Source organism: Argiope bruennichi, chromosome 4 (assembly GCF_947563725.1).
Source record: "Argiope bruennichi chromosome 4, qqArgBrue1.1, whole genome shotgun sequence".
Classification (NCBI taxonomy): Eukaryota; Metazoa; Arthropoda; class Arachnida; order Araneae; family Araneidae; genus Argiope; species Argiope bruennichi.
Genome location: NC_079154.1, coordinates 133,531,062 through 133,558,681, shown reverse-complemented (window position 1 = coordinate 133,558,681; position 27,620 = coordinate 133,531,062). Strand labels below are relative to the sequence as shown.

At 25.9% G+C, this 27,620-nt stretch overlaps 1 protein-coding gene across 1 annotated transcript; it reads right to left on the bottom strand.

Moving 5' to 3' along the window:
• Nucleotides 1-344: 344 nt before the first annotated feature.
• LOC129966784 (vacuolar protein sorting-associated protein 45-like) lies at nt 345-27,620 on the bottom strand. The gene is made up of 15 exons (XM_056081347.1): nt 27,398-27,620; nt 23,642-23,837; nt 21,492-21,571; nt 19,482-19,550; nt 18,206-18,343; nt 17,905-18,015; nt 14,732-14,866; nt 13,429-13,539; nt 10,313-10,480; nt 6,656-6,814; nt 6,426-6,533; nt 4,269-4,390; nt 3,486-3,617; nt 1,255-1,330; nt 345-711 (listed from the first exon to the last, which is right to left on the bottom strand). The coding sequence occupies exons 1-14, from the start codon at nt 27,488-27,490 to the stop codon at nt 1,276-1,278; spliced, it is 1,677 nt and encodes a 558-aa protein (XP_055937322.1). The 5' UTR covers nt 27,491-27,620; the 3' UTR covers nt 345-711; nt 1,255-1,275.

Below are 27,620 nucleotides of genomic sequence, written 5' to 3'. Positions count from 1 at the left end.
CTTTAATCCTTAAAATTAACTGTAAATAAATATTTTTAGAGCAGCCAAAAAAAAAAAAAAAAAAAAAAAAAATCAGTTTTTTCCTCCCTTCTTTTTCTGTTAATCAAAATTCCTATCAATAAAAAATTTTAGAACCTCTAAATTTAATATGGGGGAGGGGGTTAAACTGTATGTATTTCCTTCTGATTTTGTTTTCAAGGTGAGATAACTACTATTTTCTAAATAATTACGAAAATAAGATAAAAAAAACAAATGATGTTTAATATTTATTACAATAGAAGAAATTGTTTACAGTGCATATTTATGATATATATACTAGTAAAGCATAAGATTCAAATATCACGATAATTAATTGCAATGATGCAAGAAATTAAATATAAAAAACCAAAATTATTCACATTTTTTCCTATAAACAAACTGGATATATTTTATATGAAAAATTTCCCAAAAAATAATATAAGACAGTTTATGCTTGAAATAAATTATTAAAAAGCTCAGAGAATAAATAATTTCATATTCAAAGAAAAAAAATCAACATATAGCATAATATTATATATATATATATACTATGTACATTCCATAAATGCATATAATATGAATGAATTTACATCAAATGATTTCATTTACAAAACAAAAAAAAGTATCAAACATCCAATTAATCAACCAGGACCAGTCAGCAAAATATTAACTTGTTAGCTTTATGCACAGAATCTGTAAAATAACAATACTAATTAAAAATAGCAAAAGAAAAAATGTAAAAAAGCATTATAAAGAAAATGACCTTTGATTTACAAAAGCAAACATTTTACAATCAAATCATGAATGTTTCCTTTTCAGATTTTTTTTTTTTTTTTTTTGTTTAAATATAGAAAAAAGATGGAAAGAAAATGTAGGAATGTATTCTCCTTGGATATCCAAATTATTCCTTTCCCTCAAAGAAATATGTCTGTAAGAAATTTGATTGATTCCATTTTTTCAAAAAATTACAATTACTCAGATGTCATATAAATACAAAGAGAAACCTGTATTCTATCTGCATGAAATAACAGACTAAATGTGAAAACTGAAAAGAGGAAAAAAATGACAGTCCCATTTTCAAAATATTACCACAAACATAATTAAGTGTATATGATGAATGCGATAGAAAAATAACTCACAATATAAATAAAAGGTAAACATAAATTTAATGTAGTTAGATATAACAAAAATATCTTTATATAAAATTTATGTATAGTAAAAAAGAAAAACACTTACTTTGCTTTGAATGTTATTGACTCAGTGTTGTGAATAAGAACTAAATCTCTCAGCTGACTTAATTTCATTTAGAAAGCTGAAAACAAAATCTTAAATTTATTTTGCAGTAATAAACCACATGGCATATCAGATTGAAAATAAACAAAAAGATATTTCTTTACATTTTCCTAAAACTTAAGTCTTAGTGCAAAAAATACGGTGTTTTTGAATTATCTGAGTTTTTTATATACATATTCCTGGAAATCTTCCAAATCAGCACTTTTGTATACTCTAACTTTCTTTCTGGACACATGTAATATTTTAATCATTGTTTATATATTGATATTTTATTAAATTCAATTCTTTCCATAAAGTAAAATATACACTTTAATATAGAATGTCATCTTTGCAATAATTCATTTTTGAGAGCATAAAACAACTTACAATTGAAATATCAATCTAAATGATTTTGTAAATAGTCAGCAACATGGTAATACAGTTATCATCTTGCACATTTTTTTCTTTTTTTGCCTGCTAATGTTTGGTTAGAAAGAAAAAGCCCATTCCTACAATTATAACAGTTTTCTTACTAATTCTTATTTTCACTTAAAAAATGTTTAAATATAAAATAAAGCATGCTGAAAACTATTATAAAATATATTCATACATAAAATTAGACAATGAAAATGCAAAATTTATTTCTAAATTATGCTTATATGATGACTTTGTTAATTTTGCACCATATAGTTTGTTTATATTGAAAATTTTTTTTATCTACAGTTTTACGACTTTTTTACAAACAACATTAGAGACTGCAGAGAGTTAAAACTTCTGCAAACTAATATAATTTTCATTAAAATAAGTGCCATTTCTTTTTCAAAAGAAATGGCTTAAAACAAAAGTTCATACACAAAAATATTTTAAACAGAATTTAATGAGAATTTTTCTCTTGCAGCAAGATTAAGTTTCTTTTGTAATTGCTTAAAAAACAATACTATGGATATCAGTCATGTTTTGTCATGATTTATGTAAAAGAAAATTTTATGGAACCACCAACAGAATTTCTTCTTTCTGCGAATTCATGCCAACTAAAGCCTCATACATCATGGTTTAACATATGATGGTATAATAAATAGCATGGCAATGATATAACATAAGAGGACAACAAACTCAAATCTCTTAAAATTTAAATTATTAAAATGCTAACTAATAAATTTATCACATGAAACAAACATCTTATGAAGTCATTATAATAGTTTATGTTAATTGATTAATGGTACCTGCAAATAACAAAAACTATTAATAATAATACTTGCATTGAGTTAACAGAAACTTTCAATTGGATAATTGTTTAGAAATTAAACTCAAATGAGAAAAAAGCAGTTTAACAATGTCTCAATCAAATTATATTGATGAAACCTTGCATAAGAACAAAATGTATGTAACTCCCAAGGATACAAGCACAAAATTAAAAAAAAGTGAAAAGAATAAAGAGCAGAGATAGAAAAAAAAAAATCCAAAGAATAAAGAACAGAAATCAGAGATGAAGAATATAACACCCTGATTATTAATTGAATCACTGATGTATTTATCTGTTGCCGCATTACCATAACAACATGTGGTTAATTTTACAAGCCAATTCAACTAGATGGATGTATTGGATAATTGAAATAAATAAATAAATCAAAAATACCCCAAAAGAAATTAAAATCAAATATTTCTAGTCAAACAACATGAAAAGCCATTAACTAGATATGTTAACTCACTCTAACTGAGGTTCGGATTTCAACAACAGGAAATCATATGCAAGATTTATCTACTAATGAAGGTGCAATTTTTAGAGAATCAAGAAAACAATGAATTGTTGCATCAACAGTTATCAAGACGCAATACATGACTCTCTCTGATGCTGTAAAAGAACAACTGATCTACAAAATTTTCAATCGAACTCATTCATCAAAAGATATATAAAAAAAATATGGCGTATACTGAAAATCCATTATCAATGAAACTTCTGGAAAATCCTATTCTTCAATCTTGAATAAGATTGAAGAATATGATTTTCCAGAAGTTTCTCCATTTTCTTAGGGTTAAGTAGTAATAGAAGGGATTAGCAAGCATTAATGCATAAGGTACCTGTATAAATACACTTAAAATCCCCACAAATCTTATCTTCCTTTAATATATTAGCATGTATAATTACATTGAATTTGATAAAAAAAATGCATTCATAACAAAGAAATGCCACTTACCTTGTAAAATTATGAACTGCAGTACCCCCCAAAAGGATCCTAATTCCCAAGGACTGCTTATTGAGCTGGTAAACTGCCAAAGATTCTTCATAAGTTGTTCCACCAATATAAAATACTATGATATCTTGAGGCCTTTAAGAGAATTTGAAATAATTTGCAAAGATTAATAAACGATCATTTTGTTTGATTAAACAATAAAATATAGGATTAAAAAAAACTTATATAATTTGCTCAGTAAAAGACAGGCACAATGTAAAAATCAAAATTTTACAGAAGAAGTGTTAGAAGTTTACCCATTTTTATTGTTAACTGCTTCATAACTACTCTTCACTTCAGCAGTAAATATTAAAAGCCAAATTGTGAAAATATACCTTAAAGAAATATATGCAGTTTGAAATTTTCCAACAGAAAGAAACATCTGTTTGTGGAACTTTTCATTCATGGATGATGTAAGTTCATTCAAGGATGATATTAATAGAGGGAAATTTCAATCCATCTGTGCTGAATGGCTCATTAAGGAATTCAGTTGAGATTTTCAACCTTCCTATAATATATGCTATGGTAGTCCAAATCCAATAAAAAAAACTCTATGAGTCATATTAACAGTATAATATATGCTATACATATAGATATATCAGAACAATAATATTTTGGGGTACAATGAACCATGACTAGTAATGATTTGTGTAAATTTTTCTAAAGTCAAGTTATTAGACACAATGCAATAAGTTGGATTTCTGTAAACAATCTACCAGTTATAGGTATAAAAAAAACAGAAATTACCTTTCACGAAGTTGTGTTCCACTCAAATAAGGATAAGAAGTTTCCTTTAACTTTCCCTTAACAATATCTTCTAAGATATCCTTCAGAAGTGGGTTATGTTGTGTGTAGATATTTTCAACTCCCTGGAAAGCAACATTAATAAACATCAAAATGAAAGTAATGTAAAGAAAAAAAAAAAAAAAACTTATTTTCAAAAGGAAACCTAATCTTAAATACATTTAATTTGCATTCATGCAATAAAAGGCATTCAGAAAATGTTTCAGAAATAAAAAAAAAAAAAACCCCAAAATAACAATAAAAATTATGAAAGTGTAAAATATGGGGGATAAAACTTTTAAAATTATATAAAGAGAACTCTGAAAAGAAATTGTTTGAATTAATGATAAAAAAGTTACTGTGCGACATCTTAGCACAATTATATATATATATATATATATATATATATATAAGGAAAATTCTTAAATTGATTTGTTTTTCAAGTCTTCATCTTCAACAACACAGAAAAACACTTGGAATATTTATTCCAGCACAATTAGATGTGAAGACTAATACAGCATTATGTTCACGAAGGTTCAAATAATACATGTCATTTTTGTACCACCTAACGTACAATTTCTGGCTATTTCACTATCGATGAATATATGTGAAAAAAATTCCAATATATCATTAAATACATAAATAATACATAAATACACATACAATTTTAATGCCTATAAAAGTTCAGCTTTAAATTATTATTCTTGAACTAAAAAGTTCGAAAGCGGCTTATTTTCAAATTTGACATTTTCGGACTTGACATGTCACCTTTTCCTGCATTCCATTTAAACCAATATCATTGGTGACTTTTTTGAACTGGCATGTAATTTTGTATGTTTTTCTCTTTTAGTATGATTAGTAAGTGCTTGCTTCCCCATATTACTTAAGCTTTTTATTGTCTCAGAAATTGAGCAGTGCGTAGCAAACGGATTCTGCGGAACTTCTCTAACCCATTTAGCAAAGTCAAGATTCATACTTTTATCCGTCCAATTTATATTAAATATGGATTTTAACCAGCTTATAGTTAAAAAAACAACAACCTTAATCTAGTTTCAATAAGTCCACAATTTTTCAAATAATAAACAAACCATTCAATAAACTCGTGTCTGAGTGACTAAACACCACCACGATATTTCCGCAGATCGTAGGTTGCTATTACCACCAGAGAAATTTGTTTTATTCTCTCATGAAGCCATAAGAGTCTCACGTAAGCTCATTACCTGTAATCCAAGAATCTAAACAAAAATTTGACACAAAACTGCATTTATAGTAATAAAACAAGAACACATATAGTAAGTTTAAAGTGAATTATTTTTGAATTATTGCGTTTATACGTTTCTGAAAGTACAGAGTAACAACAGCCAACTGTAGTTGGATTTGACTGAAAATTTGGCTGGTGTCTACACTATGGATGTTAAATCTGTATACCGAATTTTATCTATCTAGCTTCTTTCGCTTTGTAATTATTGTGTTAATTAATATTCGAAGAGCCGGCAGATGAACTTCCTCTGAACTGATTTTACTGAAAATTTGACAGAAATATACAAATTTGGTGTAAAGACTCCATATCAAATTTCAATTGTCTAGCTCAAATCACTTGTGAGTTATTTTTGTCAAATATAGGCGGACATTTTCCAAAAATGTGGTTTTCAAACTCAATGAAGTCTAAAAAAATGGACATTTGTTAACATCTCGCATTCGAATTTTTTTTGACAATGACTATATTTTCTATATACAATGTATACAAGAAAGTAAAAAAGGGAGCGAATGGAAAAGGGAGTGAGTGAGGAAAAGGAAGGGAGTGAGTTTCTGGGCTTGTATGGTCGCGAACGGTGTTTCGTTTTTAGAGTTATGGCTACGATCTTTTATTTTTGCAATGAACAAAAATTGACATTTTTTAGATCGGGGGGGGGGGGGGGATCTGTGCTTTTCCAGTTTTTATGGAAATTTTCTAATTTCCCTGCATTTTTTCTGTTTTTCAGATGATTTTTTAAATTTCCAGTATTTTACCGGTTCTTCCGATGTCGTGGCAATAATGTTAAAAAAAACTCTATTTATTCATGATAACACAATAACACATAACATGATAACACAATAGATTCAACAAAGAAATTTATTTACCTTTAAGCCTTTAATTACACGTTTTGTAAAGGCTCGAACATTTTCAGTAGTAAAAAGATCACTTCTTCCCCCTTTATTACCACTGAATTCTAACACTGCACGTACCATCTGAAATTTCAAGAGCAATTTAAGAAATATGAATATGTGAAGCCACTGGCATTCACACATATTAAACAGATATTTGAATTTACAAATCAGAAGACAAGGATGAGACAAAAAGTGGTACTCACTCTAACTAATTTTTCACTCGTATTCCTTTTCTTCAGCAGCTCAATGAGACCATTTATATCATTATTGCTGTTCTTCTCATAGTGAAGGGAGTACAGCATAACCAATCTCACAGCATCAATATCTCGCACCTTATCATTGTTCAGTAGCTTGCGTATTTTCTACATTGAAGTTAAAACATTTTAATGCAGCAAATGAATGAGGTTAGAATTACTTAATTTTCCAGTTGTCACATTTAATTATTTAATATCTCTTTTTTTCACAATTTATAATAATACCTTCCTAGATTTTGAAAGTAAAGCATATACATTAAATGATCAACATTTGAACAAGACTATTTAAACAGAGATTTTGCATTAATAATTTTAATTTGGTATGAATAAGAAGATTTTTAAACTTGGAATGTCTTTTCATGCTTGGGGGACCCCACCCCCCACCAAATCAACAAACATTGCTTCAGAAGCTGAAATCTTTAAATGTTGAAATTACATGGGGGAAGAGAGGAGATCAAGCATAGTTTACTTATCCTCTTTTAATTACCTCCTTTTCTTGAAAACAAACGTATTTCATAATGCTTGGAGACAAAACAAAATTATTCTTACTCATAAAAAAGATAATATAAGTGATAATAAAAAATATTGCTATGACAAATGAATTGCTGCAAATATAAGTAATTTGCCTAAAATATTTGAAATAATAAAATACAAAAAAAAAAGCTTTTCAGAAAGCTTAGAAGTTTAATTCTATCAGATTAACCTGGATTCATTCCAAAATGTTCAACTATGAATTTATTTTGCTAAAAATGGTTATTTGAAAAAGACTAACAGTTTGATGTTAGTAATATCAATTTTTGAGACATTTGATTCAATTCAATTTTGTATTCCTTCAAGAAATAGAATAGTATTGAATTCCATATTAATGCAGGGTTGCCACTCAAATCTAGAGAAAAAAATTCCCTGCATTTTTCCTGTACGTGAACTCAAGATAAGAGAAAATGTGCAAATAGCGCTCATGTGCAATGCAATCTGATTTTAGGGAGCGGAAAAAGCAAGGAAAGAAAGCCAAGGAAATTAAGAAAAAAACTTTCTAATCTACTCTGAATAAGCACACAATTCCTCAAATGATTAACAAATTATTCAATAAACTCATGTGTGAGTGACCAAGTCCACTGCTATGCATCCACAGATTGAATGTTACTATTTTTGCCAGAGAAATGTATTTCAATCTTTTGCACAAATACAAAAGTCTCAAGCATGCTCATTAGCCGCGATTCAGGAATCTTATGGAAAAAGAACGCCTTTTTCATAAATCAAAACTAGACTGATCTTATATAGAAGAAAAGGGGAGAGAGTAGAAAAGATGCTAGTTTCCACATTACACAGTCGCAAATGGTACTGTTATGTTTTTGGAAGCTATGACTGGACTGATGTATATAAAAGAAATGGGGAAAGAGTAGAAAAGATGAGAGTTTCTTGTATTCTTGTCTTGATTTTTATTCTTGTAATCTTTAAAGATAGGCATATTTTAGATGGAAAAAACAACAACTAAGGAACTTAAAATTCCCTGTATTTTCCCAGCTTTTTATGAAATTTTTCAAATTTCCCAGGCTTTTTTAAGACAATAATTCCCTGTGTTTTCTGTTGTCCAGATTTTCCTTCTGGTGGCGTGGCGACCCTGTCTATTCTTACTGAAGTTCCCTGTTTATTCTTATTATCTTAGAAAATCACAGTTATTGTATAAATAACACTAAATGTTCATAAACAAACTTTCACAAAAACTTTGACTGCGGCTTTTATTCCTTAAATATTGATCATAGACATATACTGTAAATTACAAAGATGTGTAAAAATAGGTGTAAAATGTTACTGAATTGATTAAAATTTTGAGGGGACTAAACTTAAAAAAGTACAAAATTTGAATTTTTATACGGAGCCCGTACAAAAAAATTCCCAGTGAGTAAAATGTGTTCCAATCTCTAATAAGGTCATGTACAAAATTTCAACAATTTACCAAAAAAAAGATATGAAACTACATAAATGATGACTTAAACTACTTTTTGATGCCTGGATATAAGTTTGCAAATAGAAAAAATCAAGTCGGATATTCGTGTTTTAGGAGTCGTACACAAATTAACAAAGAAAGTAAAGATTGAATAAGTAAATAATAGTTTCGCTAGTTATTGGTTTCAAAATTATTAAAGATTTGTAGAAATAATAACTAAAAGGAAAGATTATTTAAAGAGAAGATTACATAAGTTTTTTTACAAGTTCATTGACTGTGCTATTTTTAAGTTATATTCTGTAATTCATGAAATAAAATTTTAATTATTTTTTAGGAAGCATAGATTTTAAAATTTGTATTTAAAACTAAAGATATAAAGCATATTTTATTTCCTTATGATGCATTCCTGCGTCATATCATCTGTAATGAAGCTCTAAACATTTGCATTTTAATTTGTGATTGACTCTTCACCAAATTTGTTTTAACATATCTGAGAGGGGAAATTTGTTTTAACAAATTATGATAAAATTCTGAAATTTTGTACATGACCTTATTAGAGGATGGGGCACATTTTACTCACTGGGAATTTTTTTGTACAGGGTATGTATGTACGGGATTATAAAAATGTATTTTTATAAGAATGGATATATTCAAACTTTATGATTTTTTAAAAATGTTTTTAAGATTCAGAATTTAGCTACTGATTTCCGAGTTATAAATTCTTAATTTCTTCACAATTTTAGATTTATTTTTATGTTCAGTCTTTATAGCTCTTATATTTTTAGTGCCTGATGACCATCATATAATGACCTTTATAACCTTTCTGTAGTATGCAATCATTTTTAAAAATAAATATTTGTTAACATATTTTAAAACATCTTCTTTACTTTCTAAAACAAGAGAATTGAATTAATTTCTTTGTAAGCAGTGGTGCAGTTTTCATTATTAATAATTTACAAATAAAATGAATAAATAAATAATAAAATTATAAAGTTTTTTTTTTTTTTTTTTTTTTGCATTGAAATGCATTAAAAACAAACAAAGTACAAAAAAGTAGTTAGATGCAATTGTAAAGAAGCATTTGTGAAAGAATTTGAATTAAGTGAGCATAACTAAAAGGCTTGAAAGAGAAGGGGTAGGTAGAAAAGAAAGGGTAGGGGGAGGCTATAATCCTAATATTTCTTTATATTGAAGAATGCTGAATGTCTACTCAATAGAAATAAATGCTATTAGAAATAAACTAACTAAAACAAAATTACATTTATAAAATAATCATTTGCTTAATTTTATATATTTATTTGAAATACTTAAGCCTGCAATGAATTTATTGACAATATGCATGTAATGAACAAAAATCCATGCAGGCAATCATAGTGACCATATTATATAGAATGACATCTGTTTCTACATGCTATAGGTTTTAAAAAGAAATTCTTAAAATTGCACAGTTTTCACTTCAAATAGTTTCATTACATAGAGCATGGACTAATAAAGTTTAAATCTTAATGAAATATATAAATCACCTTTCAATATATTACAATCATACTTATCTCTATTTAAATGGGTGTACTGATACATGGTATAATTTTAAGTATCTTGAAGCATATAAAATGTAAATATTCCCATTTTAAAGTGACGCTAATAATTTGAAAACTTACTTTAAGAGATTCACTATGATCTGATTCACATGCTAATTCTTGCTCAGCTTCAGAAACTTCGAGAAGGTTATGAGTTCCTACCAGACGAGATAATTCTCCTACCAGAGTCACATGTTTGGCAACTGTTCCCGACATTTTCTTGAATTGAGGATAAGTCTCAACAAATGCCTGCAAAAAATATATTTACAATGAATTGTTATTTAGGCAATATATATTACAAGAAAATACAAATAATTACTATCATCCTTTATAGAAGAGATCAAATAATTTGCCTCTTTATAAAAATGTTTCTTAGAAAATGTATAAAATTCTATTCCTATCTATTTCTGATTTCACTGCTTTTTTTAATGGCTCAATGGATATATTTATATGTCTTTACATCATAGTCCTGATTCATTCATAACCATTGTAATGATAAAGTATGTTTATATGATGCTAAGCTTTGGTTGTACACTATTTCCTTCCTTTTCTAAAATTCATACATTTTTTGTTCTCAGTCAATTGAAATTAAAAAACCTACAATGTTTTTTCTCCAACAACAAATGGTTTCCTATAATGGTGGGAACCTTATACTAGAAATAGGGAAATGGAATGGAAATTCTATTTCTCTATTCTATTTCCTAGAAATAGAATAGGATTCTTTCTTTTCAAACTATTTTCAAATAAAGGATGCAAGAAGGATAGAATATCCTAAGATTTAGAGTGGATTCAACAGACTGTTCTGTTTAAAAAGCACATCATTCTTCAATTTCTGTCTCTAAGCATATACATTTCTTTTTTTGCACTGTTGTTCTGTTTCTTAAAAACCAAAAATGTCTTGAAAGCATTATGAAAGTATTTAACCAGGATAAAAGTTATAGGAAAAGTTAAAAATACATATCAAATGAGATTTAACATCACATTTATTTGGTTTTAATGTAAAACAATCCAATTTGCGATATTAAAGTATAAATAATGGTAACAGGGAATAATCACAGGTAATAATCACATAATGCATTACAGAAAAAATTATTTGAAATTCAGATTGTTTTTAATTTTATGCTTTTAATTTTAGATAAATCGTCTTGCAATAGAATATGAACTCTTGAAAAATAAAAGTATTGCAATTTTATACTAATTAACTAATTTAATCAATTTATCTCTTTATATAAAACTGCTTAGCTCTGTAAATTATTACAAAATGCTTCCAACATTATACCATTAATATGACCACTGCAGGTAGCTAGCATTAATAAAGTCAATTTAGTCATGTTAATCAAGTTTGATGAACTAAATTTTATCAGTACAAAAGAAAGTATTATTTTAAATTATACTTGTAAAGTAACAATAGAACAATCCAACTGGTTAGAAATACTTCAAAGTGGGAAAATTGGTCCACTTGTTGTCCTTCTTTCACCTTCCTATTTTTCCTAAAATAGATAGTGGTTGAGGGCAATCAACCACTAGTAATGTTATCTAGTGATCACACGTTTTCCAATGAAATAAAACTTTTTACATATGCTGTTGAGGGGGAGCCCTATCAATCCCCCCCCACAAAGAAGTACAGTGCAAAAGTGTTTTTCAAATTTTTCTACAAATATGGAGGGTGCGCTTTAAGACAAGTCACCATTAATACCATATGAAAGAGCCCTTATAAAAACACACACTTGATAAAATTGGACTAGTTGTTGAGGTTGGGTAACTAATTTTTTGGTCTCAATTATTTATAAAAAAAGTTTAGTCAAAAGTCAAAATTTATGTAACAAAAGTTCTAATAATAAAAGGCATTATTTACAACTCTAATTCCTACAATCAGATTAGTTAAAAAAAATAATTCACCATCTCTATTAATAAAAAAGAATGTGCATTTGTGTATGTGTCGGTGCTCTGTTAGCTAGATTCTTGTCTAGAGTTACCAGATTTGATGCAAATATATTTTGGAAGGTAAGAATGTGCATTTCAGTAGCTATTTTTTTTAAATATATTACAAATTTATCAAAATGTTTGTCTTTTCCTAAGACAACTTCCAAAAACATTAGCCCTCCCCCCTCAAAAAAGATTTTTTAAACTATTTTAAAATGCAATATATATGTTACCAGCAATTACAATTTACTTTATGCCCTAAGAACTAACTTAGAAGATATTCCTGACTATGAAATTCTTCTCCAGTCAGTTACTAAGTCCAGAAGAAGAAGACAAGAATTCGTCAAATATATGTGTAAAAAAAAGTGGCAAAATATAAAATGCTTTTGAGTGAAAAACGTAATTCAAATGTCATTCAAGCCTACCATTTTGCAACAAGTAGGTAACTTTTAATTTTTAAAATTTTTTATATGAAAATTAATTTTCTTAGTAAGCAAAGCATAGATTTTGTTTTGTACAACTTTTATTTTTCTTTACATATTTTGAATAAATTTTGTAATGACACTCATCATTTTTTCAGAATAACATTTGTATTTTTGAGGAATACACATCATTTATATAATAGCATTATCAGAGCCTTTATTAATAGTTTCGCCTAAATAGTATTTGTCATTCTATAGAATGGCATTATTTACGATGCCTGAGGAATGTATGTAAAAATTTTCATACTTCATTCTTTGTCTAAAAACTTCTGGCATTATATACAATGTCTAGGCATTCTAAAAAATGTCGGTGTTTCACACTCTGCTGGTAACATATATATATATCCTTTAATGAATCACCATATTTGTCATGCAATTTTTTCTGAATTCTGACAATCTTTTAAAAATATTTTTAATATAAAATCCAAATATAATTTTCAGTATTGGTATAAAATTAAAGAATTATTTATATTACTGTGAAAAACAGTGTGCAAGCTGAAGAGATATTTCCTAATAACTATATTTATACTGGATGGAACTTGATTCCATCTGCAAATTTTATGTACATAATAAGCAGAACAGGTGATACATTATTAAAGCAATACAAGTTTAGTGTCAAACAATATTTGAATCTTAAAATTACTTTCTTGAGAAAATGATGAACAACAAAAAACGATTTAATGAAAAATAGTAAATATAGACACTATTCCCAGGAAGAAATTTAATTCATCAGTTATAGTTATTTATCATTATTATATGATATTACACATAATAGATTTAATAATTCCTCACTTTCATATCAGCAATGGATTCTACTTTCTTCTGACTCTTTGTCTTTTTCTGAAAGTCATCCATTAACTCTTTAATTTTCACACCAATCTCACCAAAATTAGAGTACATATTCTGAAAATAATTCAAATGGTATATATTTTTAAAAAATGAACTTAAATAGTCAGTTTGGTTATCATTATGAGACTGACAATACATATTTTTCTATTGATAGTTTCGACAAAAAAAAAAAAAAAAAGTAAAATATAGGAGTTTTTAAGATTTCTAATGCCTGCTTCAGATAATAATAAATATAATGATTAAATGCACTTCAAATACTTATAACTTCAAAATAAAAATGAAGATTTCAAATCAAAATTTTTAAAATGTCATAAAATTTGAAGATACTGAAAGTGATCAATATAATTAATAGAAAATAAATGTAAGATACTTTAATGTGATTAAAAAAAACTTTAAAAATTACATTTTATGCTGTTATTCAAAATTTATATAAGGTATAAGAATTAAATATTATTAGATTCTAAATTTCTGCATAATGGTAAACATTCAGTGTCATTTTTTATAGTATTCAGTAAAAGTTGTTTATTTTTAAACAAATTTTTTTTCAAAATAATAGTTTCAGAATATAAACACCAATTTTTTACACAAATGAATACAGCCAGTAAAAGTATACATAGGTTTTGTTTATTACAAATATTTTTAAAGACAATATTTTTTCTTAATATGCATGCTTTGTTCTGAAAGTTAACAATTATTCTATCAAATTTCAATATTTGTAAGTTACATTGAAGAATACATGCATATACAAAAACACATGCAATTATGTTTAGTTCTATATTAAATTAAGACAGAGTTAAAAAAAAAAAATAAGTACCATAGTATTATTATAAGAATAAATTTACTTTCCAATTACAAATACTTCTATTAACTTCAGTCATTAATTTATGATTCAATTTAATAAAAATAAATTAAAAAATTTTTATAAGCATATCATTAAAAAGAACATTTTCCATTTTAATTTTTCTACTTCATAGTCTTGAATTTATGATTCATTATTATATATATTACAGGATCTTTAAATCAATTTTTTTTAAATCATCAAATAACTGATAATTAAATTCTAAAATCATTAAAATAGCATAGTGTTATTGAAAAAAACAAATATATACAAAATTTGTGGCCTTCTATACAACCAAAAGTTAGTAAAACTCTTATTGCAAAATTTTATTTTTAAAAACATTGAACAAGTTTTAAGACCAAAATAAATATATTAATTTTTTTAAAAAATGATTTTTTGCTCCCTTACAGCAGCATAGAATTCATCATGATCAGGTGAAAGAACAACTTCATGAAGTTCTTTGCTGATTCCTGGCACATTGGTTAAATTTACTCTGTTGTTGTTAATGGTGAGCAACTCATGAACCATAGCTTGATAGGTCCACTGTAAGAATAAGTAAATAAAATGATTAAAGAATAGAATAATTCAGAATTGCACACAACAATTTTTTTTACAAAAGCATGTAAATTCATATAAATCTTTCCTAGCATCAATTCACTGAATAATTTCAATGGGAAAGTTATATCCTTAGTTTCTGTTTTTGGTCAGCCTTATCAAAAAATTGGAAAATCATAATACACTTTTTTAATGTTTAATTAAGTGTTTGTTATTGATGGAGATTTTCCTTCAATTACATATGACGAAATCAATGAATTAAATGAATATTTCCTTTATTACATACCCAAAATAATCCTATTGTTTCAAGATCATAATCAATATGTATAAACTCCAGTATATTATTTATTATCCCATCTTCACACAATCAGTATCAATGAATATGCCTCAAAAGGCCAGGTTTGTTCCAATTGACAAACTGGTTAACTTAGTTAATTAACTACTAACACAAAAGTTTTACAGTTATGTATAATTTTTTTTAAATTGATTTATCATCGTGAAATTAATCTTGCAATAAAATTTTATGGAATTCTGATAATAAATTTAATGTTTATAAGTTTTTGAATGATTTTTCCGATGTTAAATAAGTTTTAAGAACATTAAGCAATATCTCGGAAACTATGATATATTTCTAGAAAAAAAATGTCCACTCATTAAAAGACAATTATCTTATCTCATAAAGTCATGAAATAAATGCATAAATAACAGACATTTAATATTTGTTAAGAATTTTTAAGTGTGAATCTGGAAAAAAGTGAATTGTAACGTAGGAAAATTTTTTATATTAATAAGAACCAACATTAATTTTACACCAAAGCTGACATGAAAGGTCGTCTTGAATGCACCAGCTGTTGCATAACTGAAAAAATATCTGTCACTCTGTCTTACAGACAGTATGCCAGTTTAGCAGACAAAGAGACTTCCTTTAAACTGCTTTTGCTCACAATGTAATTAAAATAAATAATTTTGATGCAAAGATCATATAAAACATTTCATCCTTCTAACATGCCCAATTTTTGAGTTAACACACTCACATATAAATGAATGTAATTCAAATATGCTTTTTTATTCAGACTCCTAGCGGTATGAAATGTGAAAATTTGCTAAAATTTAGTGGTCGATTCATTTGAAGACAGTTATTTGTACTATATAAGCTATATATAAAAAATATTTATTTAAAATATTGTTTCAACATAATAAACATTATCCTCAATCAGTTCGTTAACCAGATAAGTTGAATTTCATTCCTGTAATTAATTTCCACTTCCATAATATTTTTGTAATTTGAATTTTATTATTAAAGTGCTATTAGAAAAATCAAAATATTTAACATTTGTTCAGAGTATTGAAATAATTAAAATACTGTAGAATTCTATATGTTTTAACGAATTTGCATCTTACTGATCAGGAAGAATTTCTTAAAAAAGTAATAGAAATAAATCAATATTTTATTTAAATATTCAATTCAATATATTGTTTTTATTTAAAACAATAAAATATTTATAAATTCAAAAAATATTCCCATTTTAAGAATTTTGTTTATTATTAGTGTTAACAAGAAATCATTAATCATGTTTATTATTCTTCAGAAATTTTTGTGAATAAACTTTTTTTTTTTTTTTTTTTTTTTTTTAGCTATTAACAAGTTGGATTTACTTAAAATATGTACAACTCTAAGTTTGCTGTTTGTAGGCAGAATTTTCAGCAAATAAAATTAAATATATCTTAAGATCTACAGTGAATTTCAGAATAAAATTTGATACACATATATAAAAGGCTGATCTAATTAAATTATTGAAAAAATCTTGGACTTCATAATGGAAAAATTTTGAAATAATAAATCTTAAAATTCGAAATTAAACATCTTATCAATTGATACAAATCTTGCCATTCAAGGCATCTCCAAAGACATCAATTTTGTGAAAATGCGATAGTAAATAACAAAGTTACAAAGTGCCCCATTTTTTTGTAGACAATTTTCTAAGAAGGCAAGTAGGTTGAATTCAACTAATGAATGAAAGAAAGAAATTTAGAAGTAGATTAACTGACTTTGACATATGATGGATAAATTTCCAGAAAAAGAAATAAAATTGAATCAAATGAAAAAGGAAAAATTTAAATGCATTTTGCTTTGCTGCCTTTTTAGAACAATTAAATAAAAAAATTTCAATAAAAGAATTATCATTTAAACATAAAAACAATACATAAATTATTATTGCAATAAAACATATTTAACATCTGATTTTTTTTTTTTCTTTTTAACATTTTAACATTTTTTTGTCTTATTTAAAGCATAGAGAGCTTTATAAATTGTATACAGATATATAATACTTTTAAATACATTAATTCTATTTTCTTTGTAGGTTTTTATTAAATATAATATTTGCTATGACTATCAGAAATTTTTGTATAAAATTCATGTAAAGATTTCACATTAGATCTAAACTTGTAGATAACGCCAAGTTCTACAATTATTTCTAGCATACATATTTTTAAAACAAAGAAAAGTGAAATGATAAAGAAACATTAAATTTCAACAAAATATGACAGTCAAAATAATATATTCCTATCCATAATAAAGGCAAATGTGTGTGCATATGCCTGCATGCAGGTGCAGCATTTTACAGGACAGATTATTTGACCTAGAGTTATCAAATTTGGCACAGATATACTTGAAAAGTTGAGTATAATACCTTGAAGAGCTTTTAAACTTTAATGCATGTAATTAAAAATGCAAAATATACTTGATTGATTATTTTAATTTTTATCCTACATAGGCATGATATTTATAGAACAGAATATTAAAGTCACTGAATTGAAGTTTTTTTAAAATATTTGATTATAATGAAATATATCTTAGTACAAATATATATTTTACATGATGCTCATAGCAGGAATATAAAAATAATCAGATTATATATTTTTTTTTAAATTTCTCAGATTTGAAAATTAGTGGGGTTAAAGAAGGGGGGGGGAAAGAGTAATGGCTTTATAGAATTCCCCTTTAAAAACTGAAGTTAATCTACCTGGTTTAGAAGTGGTGTGACCACATCAATTTTTCTATCCAGAATGAGCAGAAGAGGAGGAAGATCTGGTCGCCGAAAATCAAACAGGGCATTCTCTTTTGATATGGTTTGCTGCAAAAGCACAGTACATGACTACACAGTACCTTTAGTAATTTTATTTAAGTATAGAAATTACAACTTTAATGTGATATTCATTTTGTACAAGTATATAACACTAAAATTAATTCACAGTAACAGAAATTTAAATTAATTCACAAGAATAACTGAATAAACATTGAAATAGAAGTATAATGCAACACACTCTGACAGACTCAGCCAACTTGCGAGCACACTCTGATGAATCTTGGTACCGAATGACAGGAACCTTTTTCAAAGCCAGTAAAACAGAGATGATACCTTGAACAGATCTCTGCAACTGATTGTGGTTCCAAGATCGACTCTGCAATAGAACGTATTAAACATAAGATGTAAATGTAATATCATATTTAATACAATATAATAATTTCAAGTTTTAAAAGCAGCATTTTTTTGCTAAAAAATAATGAAATTTGTAAAAATGTAATGTATGCATAAATATGTAACAAAATATAAATTAGGGAAGAAAAGAACACACTTTCTAATATTATTTATTCTACCATAATCATATTCTACCATAATCATAAACTACTATCACAACTAATTATGTAGAGCCTTTCTTTCCACAAAAAAGTCACAATGAAAGAACTAAGTTATAGTTTCAAATGATAAAACATCTGTTATATAACAATAATCTCACACAAAGCCTAATCTACTGTCAAACAGACTTCACAAAATCACATAATCCACGGTATAGCATCTGTTCTAAATACAAGCTAAATGTTTAACCATATAATGAAAGAATATTTCCTTCCAGATATTTAGAAATATATATTTGCATTTCCAGTACCACAGGATTCACAGAATTACTGACTGGTTGCTCTAACCAGGTGCATGTGCAAACTTTTTGAATAGATAAAGAAAGCATGCTTAGCAAACAATCATGAAAAAAATTAATATATATCTACCCTTTCTAGAACGGATTTTCGAAGATGCTGTGAAGGTAAAGATATTGTCTATAACTTTAATGATTCTGATTTTTCACCTGCAATAATTTTAGGAGATAATGAATCAAATGCATCTGAAACTCAATTAGATTATTTTTTCAAAAGATTTTTAGGATATATTGGACAAGGTAGTAAATTTAAAAGAATTTAAACCCCCAAATAATTTTTAAAGAATCTCAGAATTTACCCATAAGGGAAAATTGATTCAATGCGATGAATTAAACCTTTAAAAGCCCAAGATGTTTATGAGATAATTCCAAGACCAAAATTAAAACTGTGTTAAGAAATAAATGAATATTTACACTTAAAGGTTGTCCAAATTGTCACATTTGATGAGTAATTGTTTGAGAAAAAATTCCTAATCTAATGTTATAAGGAAACTATATGTCTTAATTAGACACAGACTGGAGAAAATAAAAAAAATCTGGAAATTTTGAAAAATAAAATATTCCAGAACACAATTACCCCTACAAATAATTATTACGAAATTCTTACTTGGTAACATGGCGAAACATTTAAGGAAAACAAATGAGGAGCCACTGGAACAAAATCACCATAAAATTCCTAAAAAAAAAGTAATATAATTGTAGTTTATATGAAAAAAAAATTTTATAAAAATATTGGCATATACTATAATAAATAATAAAAACAAAACTCAGAAAAAATAGTTTTGTTAAAGAAACAGAACAAGTATCAATGTTTCTCAATACCAAAAATTGGTGATTATTTCATTAAAAAGCTCTAAGAAACTTTTTTTTTTTTGAGGGGGGTGGGCTCAAAAATAAAAGAAAGAATAACATAATATTTAATAATCCTCTTAACCTAACATTCAATAATGTATCATATGAAAATAATAAAGAAGATGATGAAAAGAGTACTTTATAAATTTGAAATATCATTAACTAGCAAATTATTTCATACATGCATAAATTAACATAAATTAATATTAAAAGAAAATTTTTTTAGAATAATCACTTTCGGAAACCAGCTATTTTGTGAGGAATACTGATTATGTTTAGTTTCTAGTAAAATTTTATGCTTTAATTTGATATGCAAAATTACCCCAATAAAACAATTTGATGCACAGATTTTAATAGACATTTTAGATCTGTTATTTCAATGGTCTTATACCTGTTTAATACAATTTCTTAATGGGATCAAATCCTATGGCATCACAGATCTATTAAAAACATAGTTTGGATAATTTACCTTTTAACTGTAAATTATCTTTTGCAATATAGTAGCTCCCTTTTCTTATTTCTCAAATAAATAGTGGAAAAAAAATAGAAACAATTTTTCTTATTTTTATGTAATGGAAGTAATTTAAAATCTGATGAAAATGGTTTGAATTTTATTGAAACAATGAAATGTATTATTGAAAATTATATAGAAAAAATATTTTTATTAAAACTGTCCAAAACTGCATAACTTATTTAAAGTAATCAGAGGAGTAATTTTCTTTTTACTTTCAAAATGATGTAAAACTATTTTAGTGCCATAATACATTTGGAAGTTATCACCCCCCCACCCCCCAAAAAAGCCAAAATCTGGTTAACATTTAATTAAAATTTCAACAGGCAAAAACCACTGTGAGGTGCATAAAGCAATCTTCTTAAGTAAATTTAAGCCAAATTTATTAGCTTGAAGTTAAATGATTTGGCCAGATTGACTCATTATGCTCATTTTCCTTTGTTATAGCAGAGAAATACACAACATTAAACTTTCTACAACAATAATAGAATCGTATGGCTGTTAGTACAATGACAACTTACTAGTTAGTAAACTGTATCAGAAATTTGCCCAAAATTATAAGAATCTTACAAGTTAAATTCTACAACCTTAAACTTTTTCCAAATGTTTCCTTCTGTGTAACACATACTTAAATGGAACTCTAAAGATTTAAATGAGATTAAAAATATTTTCCAAATTTACACTTCTATTAAATTTGTTTCTGTCATAATTAAGCTATCTTACTTATTATTTTAAGTTATTCTAATTAAGCTATATCATTTTATAAGTATATTTTCATTATCTATAAACTGTTAAACTTAATCTTTTTCTCTAAGATAACTAGTCATTTATTTAAATATGAAAAATAGATGCTTCAATTTTAACCTCTTCTTTACCCAGGAGCAAAGGCAGAAATCAATTTTGGATAATTAATTACTGCACAAAATACAATAAAATTACTGTTTATATTTTTTCCATTTTAAATTACAATTTGAGTGAACTGTATGTTATCAAACAGTGATTTGATCATTGTTCATAAATGATGAAAGTAGCAAACTTGCTTAAAGTAACACATAATCAAAATTAAGATTTCATTCAATAAAAATTTTAATTATTTAGATATTTTTTGAATATATGAATTATTGATAATAAATAAGTATTTTAAAAACATATAACATACAGAATAAAATATTTATTAAAATTATAGATGCAATATTTATGTTAAAGATAAATATCCATTGCATGCATTTAAATAATATGTGCAATTTAACTCACTTGAATTTCTCTGACTGATTCAGTCTCATCAGCCTCAGCCAAGATTTTGATATCACTTTTACTAACAATGTTGCTGAAATCTGCAAAAGTATAACAAAATCAAGAGATAACAGGATGCATTTGATATATAGAAGAATAACATTGAATTTCTAAATTAAGCCAGAAAATTATGATTAAACAATTTTAATTAATATGTATGATTATCATTTTCAATATTATAGCAAAAAATATAAACATTTTCATGGTTATTAAATGCAAATATTTTAATATTCATAAAAAATGCATAGCTTTTAATGCTTGAACAGATCTTTTGCATCATATTTTCACTTTTATAAACAAATTCTTTAAATATGATTGGAAAGAAAAGCATTTGTTGTTCAAAATAAATATACCATTTTATAAAGTAGGAAATAATGATTTTAAAAACACTTTAAGCCAGGAAGTTAATTAAAATTAATTTATTTTACAATTAATTATTAGGACACATGTTTTAACAATATTATATCACACTATTTGGAATGCAAATATTTTCATACTTCTTACTAAGAGAAAAAAAAATGCTTATTTAATTGTCATAAGTGCTTTGCCTTATATCAAAGAATATATTTCATATTAATCAAATGTACTGCTGATAGTTAAGTGGTGTAAATGTCATTACATCACTTTGTAAGGACGTAAAAATACATTTAATATCAACACTGAATGAAATATCAGTATATAATATTCTTTAAGTAAGAAAAATTTTCTAATTAAATGTTATAGTATACATAAAATATTTTAGTTCCATCAAAAAATCTTTAAACCTTGCTGCTTTACAAAAAAATGGTAACTTTGCAAGTGATTTTTAAAAATCATAAAAGGTTAATTGTTTTACAAAAGTTACAAATGGCTTTTAAAGAATGAAATGGAATTTAATTAAGCATAGCTGTCTAAAGACAAATTAATAAGATTATTTAAATATCTATATTATAACTAAATTATCACTTAACTAACACTCACTATATTAACTTTACATAACTATATTATAATTAAAATATGAATGATGACATTAAAAATCAAATTATATTTTCTTTATAAGAGTGCAAAGTTATATAATTTTATTATAATTAACAAAAAATGAACTTTAATTAACTGTCAGAACTGTAATCAGAAATTTTTATTGAATAAATTCTTTTGACAAAAGAATATAGAATAATTCTTTCAATATTCTTTAAATTTTTTTAAAAAAGTATATTCTGCGACGCACATAAGATTACTATACTGAAGAAGTTGATTTTCTGTAGTCATATTTTAAAAAATATGATTGGTTTCAGCAAAAAATGTTTATATTTATTGCAGTTTTATCTTCCATTTTTTTTTAATCATATGGCAACTGTTTTATCCTCTATTTTAAATCATATGGCAACTGACAGCAAATTAAAGAAATATATAGTACAATGAAAAAAATATTTGAGGACTTCTATAATAATATGAATTATGTGATTAAAGATATTTGAAGCTTAAAAATATTTTGCTGAAGAATCTATTAAGAGACTAAGGTACATAAATATTTAATTGAAAATTTAAACAGCATTAGTCCTGATAATCAACTGGTTGCCAAAGGTGGTTAGAAATTAAATAAAATCGTATAAAAATCAGATAATGATTTAAAAGCATTAATTAAAAGTAAATACTTTTAAAAAAGGACATCCCCAATCTTTTAAAATGAATTAAAAATATTAGTATTTAATAATATTTAAAGAATAATATAAAATTTAATTAAATATTGATATAATAAAATGCTTTCAAAGATTTAATTAAATGATACATCTATCTCTTACTCTCTAAAGGATTAGATGTATAATCTAATTTTTTATTTTTAAATCCAATCTCTTATTTTCCAAAGGAGAATAAAAAAATGGATAATGTCAATGCTAACTTTATCAAATGGCAAGTCATAAACCTAAGATTTAAGAATATTTTACTCATATGAGCAAGGATATTATTAGGAGTGTGTGAATTCTATGAAATCACGTAACATTTATAAAAAATATAGGATTAAAAAATAGATGTAAAAATGGAATGTTAAATTATAAGAATTTTTAATATGTATTAAAAACTAAACTATATAAAAATTATCAGCTATTTATATTAAAAAGAAAGATACTCACATATATAATATTGCCCATATCTGGGATACTTCAGTTCACAGGCCAGATTATCTATATTCTCTTTAGTAGGACGAAGGAATGCTATACATTTCAGATGCTTCATAGGTTCAGACCTTGTCATATCTAACCTTTCAAAAAGGAAGACTTCTTTTTGCAGTATTTCAGACTGAGCAAATGCCATACTTACAATACTTGTCTGAGAGAAAGAGAGAGAGAAAAATTAAGGTAACATATAAAAAATAATTTGATATACCAAATTAAATATACCAAAAATAATTTGTATGTGTCAGTTAAAAAAAAAGACAATTTCTCTCTTTTTTTTATTGTTTATTATCTTTCAAAAATACAAATCAATTATCATTGATCATAATGAAGCCATGATAAATTAAATTCTCAAAATACAGATTATTTACAAAGCTTGTACATTTAACATTTTAGAATATTATTTATTTTAATAAGTATTAAAATCTAAAAAGAATTATTATTTTTTTTAAATAAATGTCTATCTTATAACAGAATGAATCTCTAAAGAATCTAAATTATAACTAGCATTAAATTTTCAAATACATAATATTCTTGATTAAAGTTTGCCATCTAAAGATTAAACTTCATTAGACATAAAAATATCAGTAATATCAATAAAGATCAGAGTCATTACTATTAGTGACATGGTGAGAGTAAATATCTAGCATGTATGAGATTTTTTGTGTAACTATCCAAGGATTGGATTAATACCTGGGAACTGTCTATTTTGCAAAAAAACTAGAGAAAAGTCTCTAAAATTTTCTTCCACATATCCCCAAAAAAATTATACATTCTCAGCATAAAAATTACGGGCCTTAAGCAAATCTATGAATAACAGAAGTGCTCAGATTTTTATTTTTTGTTGTTTTGCAGTAGAGCCCTTTGTAGTATAGCAAAGGAGACAGGGAATGCATTTTTGATGCCTTTTTGTTAAAGGATTTAAATTAAAATTTAACACAAAACAACAATTTTAATGCATGATCCCATGTAAGATTTCATTTATCTAAAACTTTGCATGTACATGTAAGTAAATGTAGCAACTAATAGATGATCAGTTCGTAGATAGATTTTGTGCAAAATTTGATATGAATCTATAGTTTAAACTCTGAAACTGAGTAACAAATTTTATCTCTCTAACTTTTCATGTTTTGTGGTTATCATGTTGACTTGTTCGCAGCAGATATATTTCCTAAGAATAGATTTTGTTCAAAACTTGATATAAATAAAAAAACTTGGTTTAAAGACCATACCCGGATTTCGTTCATCTAGCTAAAAACATCTTTGGAATTGTTGTGTTTCAAAGTCAGAAACAATTAGATTATTTTTTTTGGGGGGGAGGGGGTGAATGAAATCTGACATGTAGAAATTAATAAAAGTATTGATGTTGAACCATTTGATATTTCAATACAATACTGCTAAACACTAATATCCATTACAATACTTCTCCTTGTATGCTTCTGATACATGAGAGAGTAAAAAAAAAAAAAAAAGTATTTGTGTAGATAAATTTTTTTTCAAATGAAACATGTACATATATATATATATATTGTTTATAATATTTTGAAATCATTTTTACCAAATTATTAAAAAAAAACATTTGTGGTTAAAATCAATATTGCCATTTTATTGAATCTTACTGTAAAAATTAATGGGATAAGCAATTTCATATATATACAAAATTTAAAAGTTTGTACTGCATCTTTTGGCAGTAAGTAATATTTACTCTTAGAATCGGAAAAGAAACCAAACAGGAAAAAAATGGTTCAAGGCATTTAAGTTTTTCTTTTCTTTTTGGATTGTGTTAAAGACGGTTTGCATTTTAGAATCTAATAAAGTTTAATCATATATTTTAAAATGAATGATCAGCAAATTAATTTGGACATTATTGAACAATCTTAGAAAATATCTAGTTAAATTTTCCAACAACTTTTTTTCCTTAAGAATGGAGAAAAGGTAATTCTCAGTATACTTAAAAGAAGGAAAGAATTTGGTATTAGTCTAATTCATTTCAAAGCAAAGATTTTAAATCAAATGACACAAGAAGTGGATCTGAAACTATCTGACTAACTTGATGGCTTAACTTTATAAATAAAAGTTAGAGAACATTCAGCTGAAGACAGATCTTATTAATTATAGGGTGAAGGATAGGTTATGGGAAAGAGAAATATTATGGGACGGAATAAAGAAAACGAGTCCACAAAGGCGGTGGGGAGAACAGATGTCCAATATGGCAGTAGAAGAATTTGCATGGAACCAATACTATATTTGAAGTGCCTTTGCACTTTTCAGATTATCTATTATACATCTGAAAGAATCTTCAACACTCTCAGTTCAGTTAACAGCAAAAAAAAAAAAAAAAAATGTCCGACTTCTGAAAGAACAGCTAAGCTCTCACATGTATCATAACTGAGGAAATTTTACATGTTAATGAGGCATTAAAATAAAATCTAAATTTAAGAAATTAAGAAAATACCATACAAGAAAAAAATGAATAATTTTTAAGTAAAGAAGTAAAAAACATAGTTTTGATGATTTTTTCAAGAATTCAAGCTTGAAAATATTTTTATTGGATTTAGATTCATTTTAAGCTACATTTATTTTAAGGTTTGAAGAAGAATTATAACTAAATGTAATTTATACCTCTGGTCCAATAATTAATCATTTTAAAACCAAATTAGATTTTCTGGTTCTTGATTTAATTAAATTTTTAAACGGGAAAATATATTAATACTCTTTGCAACTAAAAGGTTGATAATTAAACAATATAATTTATGTAAAATAATTGATACTGTACTTACATTAGTTTAAAATTGTTCATTTATATAAATTTTTTTTTTAAAGTTTAATAAGTTCCTAATTTTTTTTACCTTACCTTACACTCAGCAAATAAATATGAGAGAAATTAGAATTTTTCCCATTTTTAAAATTAATTATTTTTTAATTACTTAAATTTAATTATAATTAATATACAAGTTATTTTTGTGAGTTTTGACAGATTTGGTTCGAATTTTTCTGGCCTTGACGAGAAGCCTTCTACAAAATTCTTCTGTTTTGCCAACTTCTTTAACTTCCTAATCGCGCAGACTTTTCGTTTTTTCTCATGCTTTTCAATATCTAATAATTATAACTTTAAAGATATAATGTGGATATGCTGTATCATATCACTATAGATTTTATATGTAAAGAATTAAATGAAAAATAAATACTGAGTTAAATACCAGCATAAAGCATTTTACTTTAAAAATATATAATTACATATTTTAGTTCATTAATAAAAATCAAATAATTCATATGAAAAGAAAACTGAATACATATTCTAAGTTAACACAAATAATGCAAAATAATTCGCCGTAACTGAAAACTATACGAATGTTTTGCTCGCTTTAAACACCATAAATTATTGCAAAGAAGTAATTTAAAACATAATGGTTATTTCATAAAGTTACATTATATATATATATATATATATATATATATAATAACACAAAACGACTTTAGAATTATGTCCGTTCGCCACAAATGAATTAAAAAAACCTTATGAAATATGGTAATTATGACAATTTTTATTGTAATCTTAAGTTAGTTACTGCTACTTTTGTGACCGTACAAAATTTTAAAACATCAGGTGCGTTTCTGAAGAGTTGGTATGATTTTGACATATTTGGCAGGATAACGGACATTATTTTTAAGTCTCCCCAATAATCATACATAAAATTTCAATAAATTTCATACTGTTTCTTTATCCATCAATAAAACCTTCATTCCCGAACCACAGTCATCTATCATTTTATTTACATACAGTTTGATTGCGGTAGCGGCATTCATTTTAATAACTTTTGTATAATTTCTCTTCTTAACTGCGCCTATACTATAAATAATATTTCTCCGTTATAATTGCTTATAAATATTATTTCTCCGTGAATCACAGCAGTTTCTGTTTTGTCGGTACATTAAG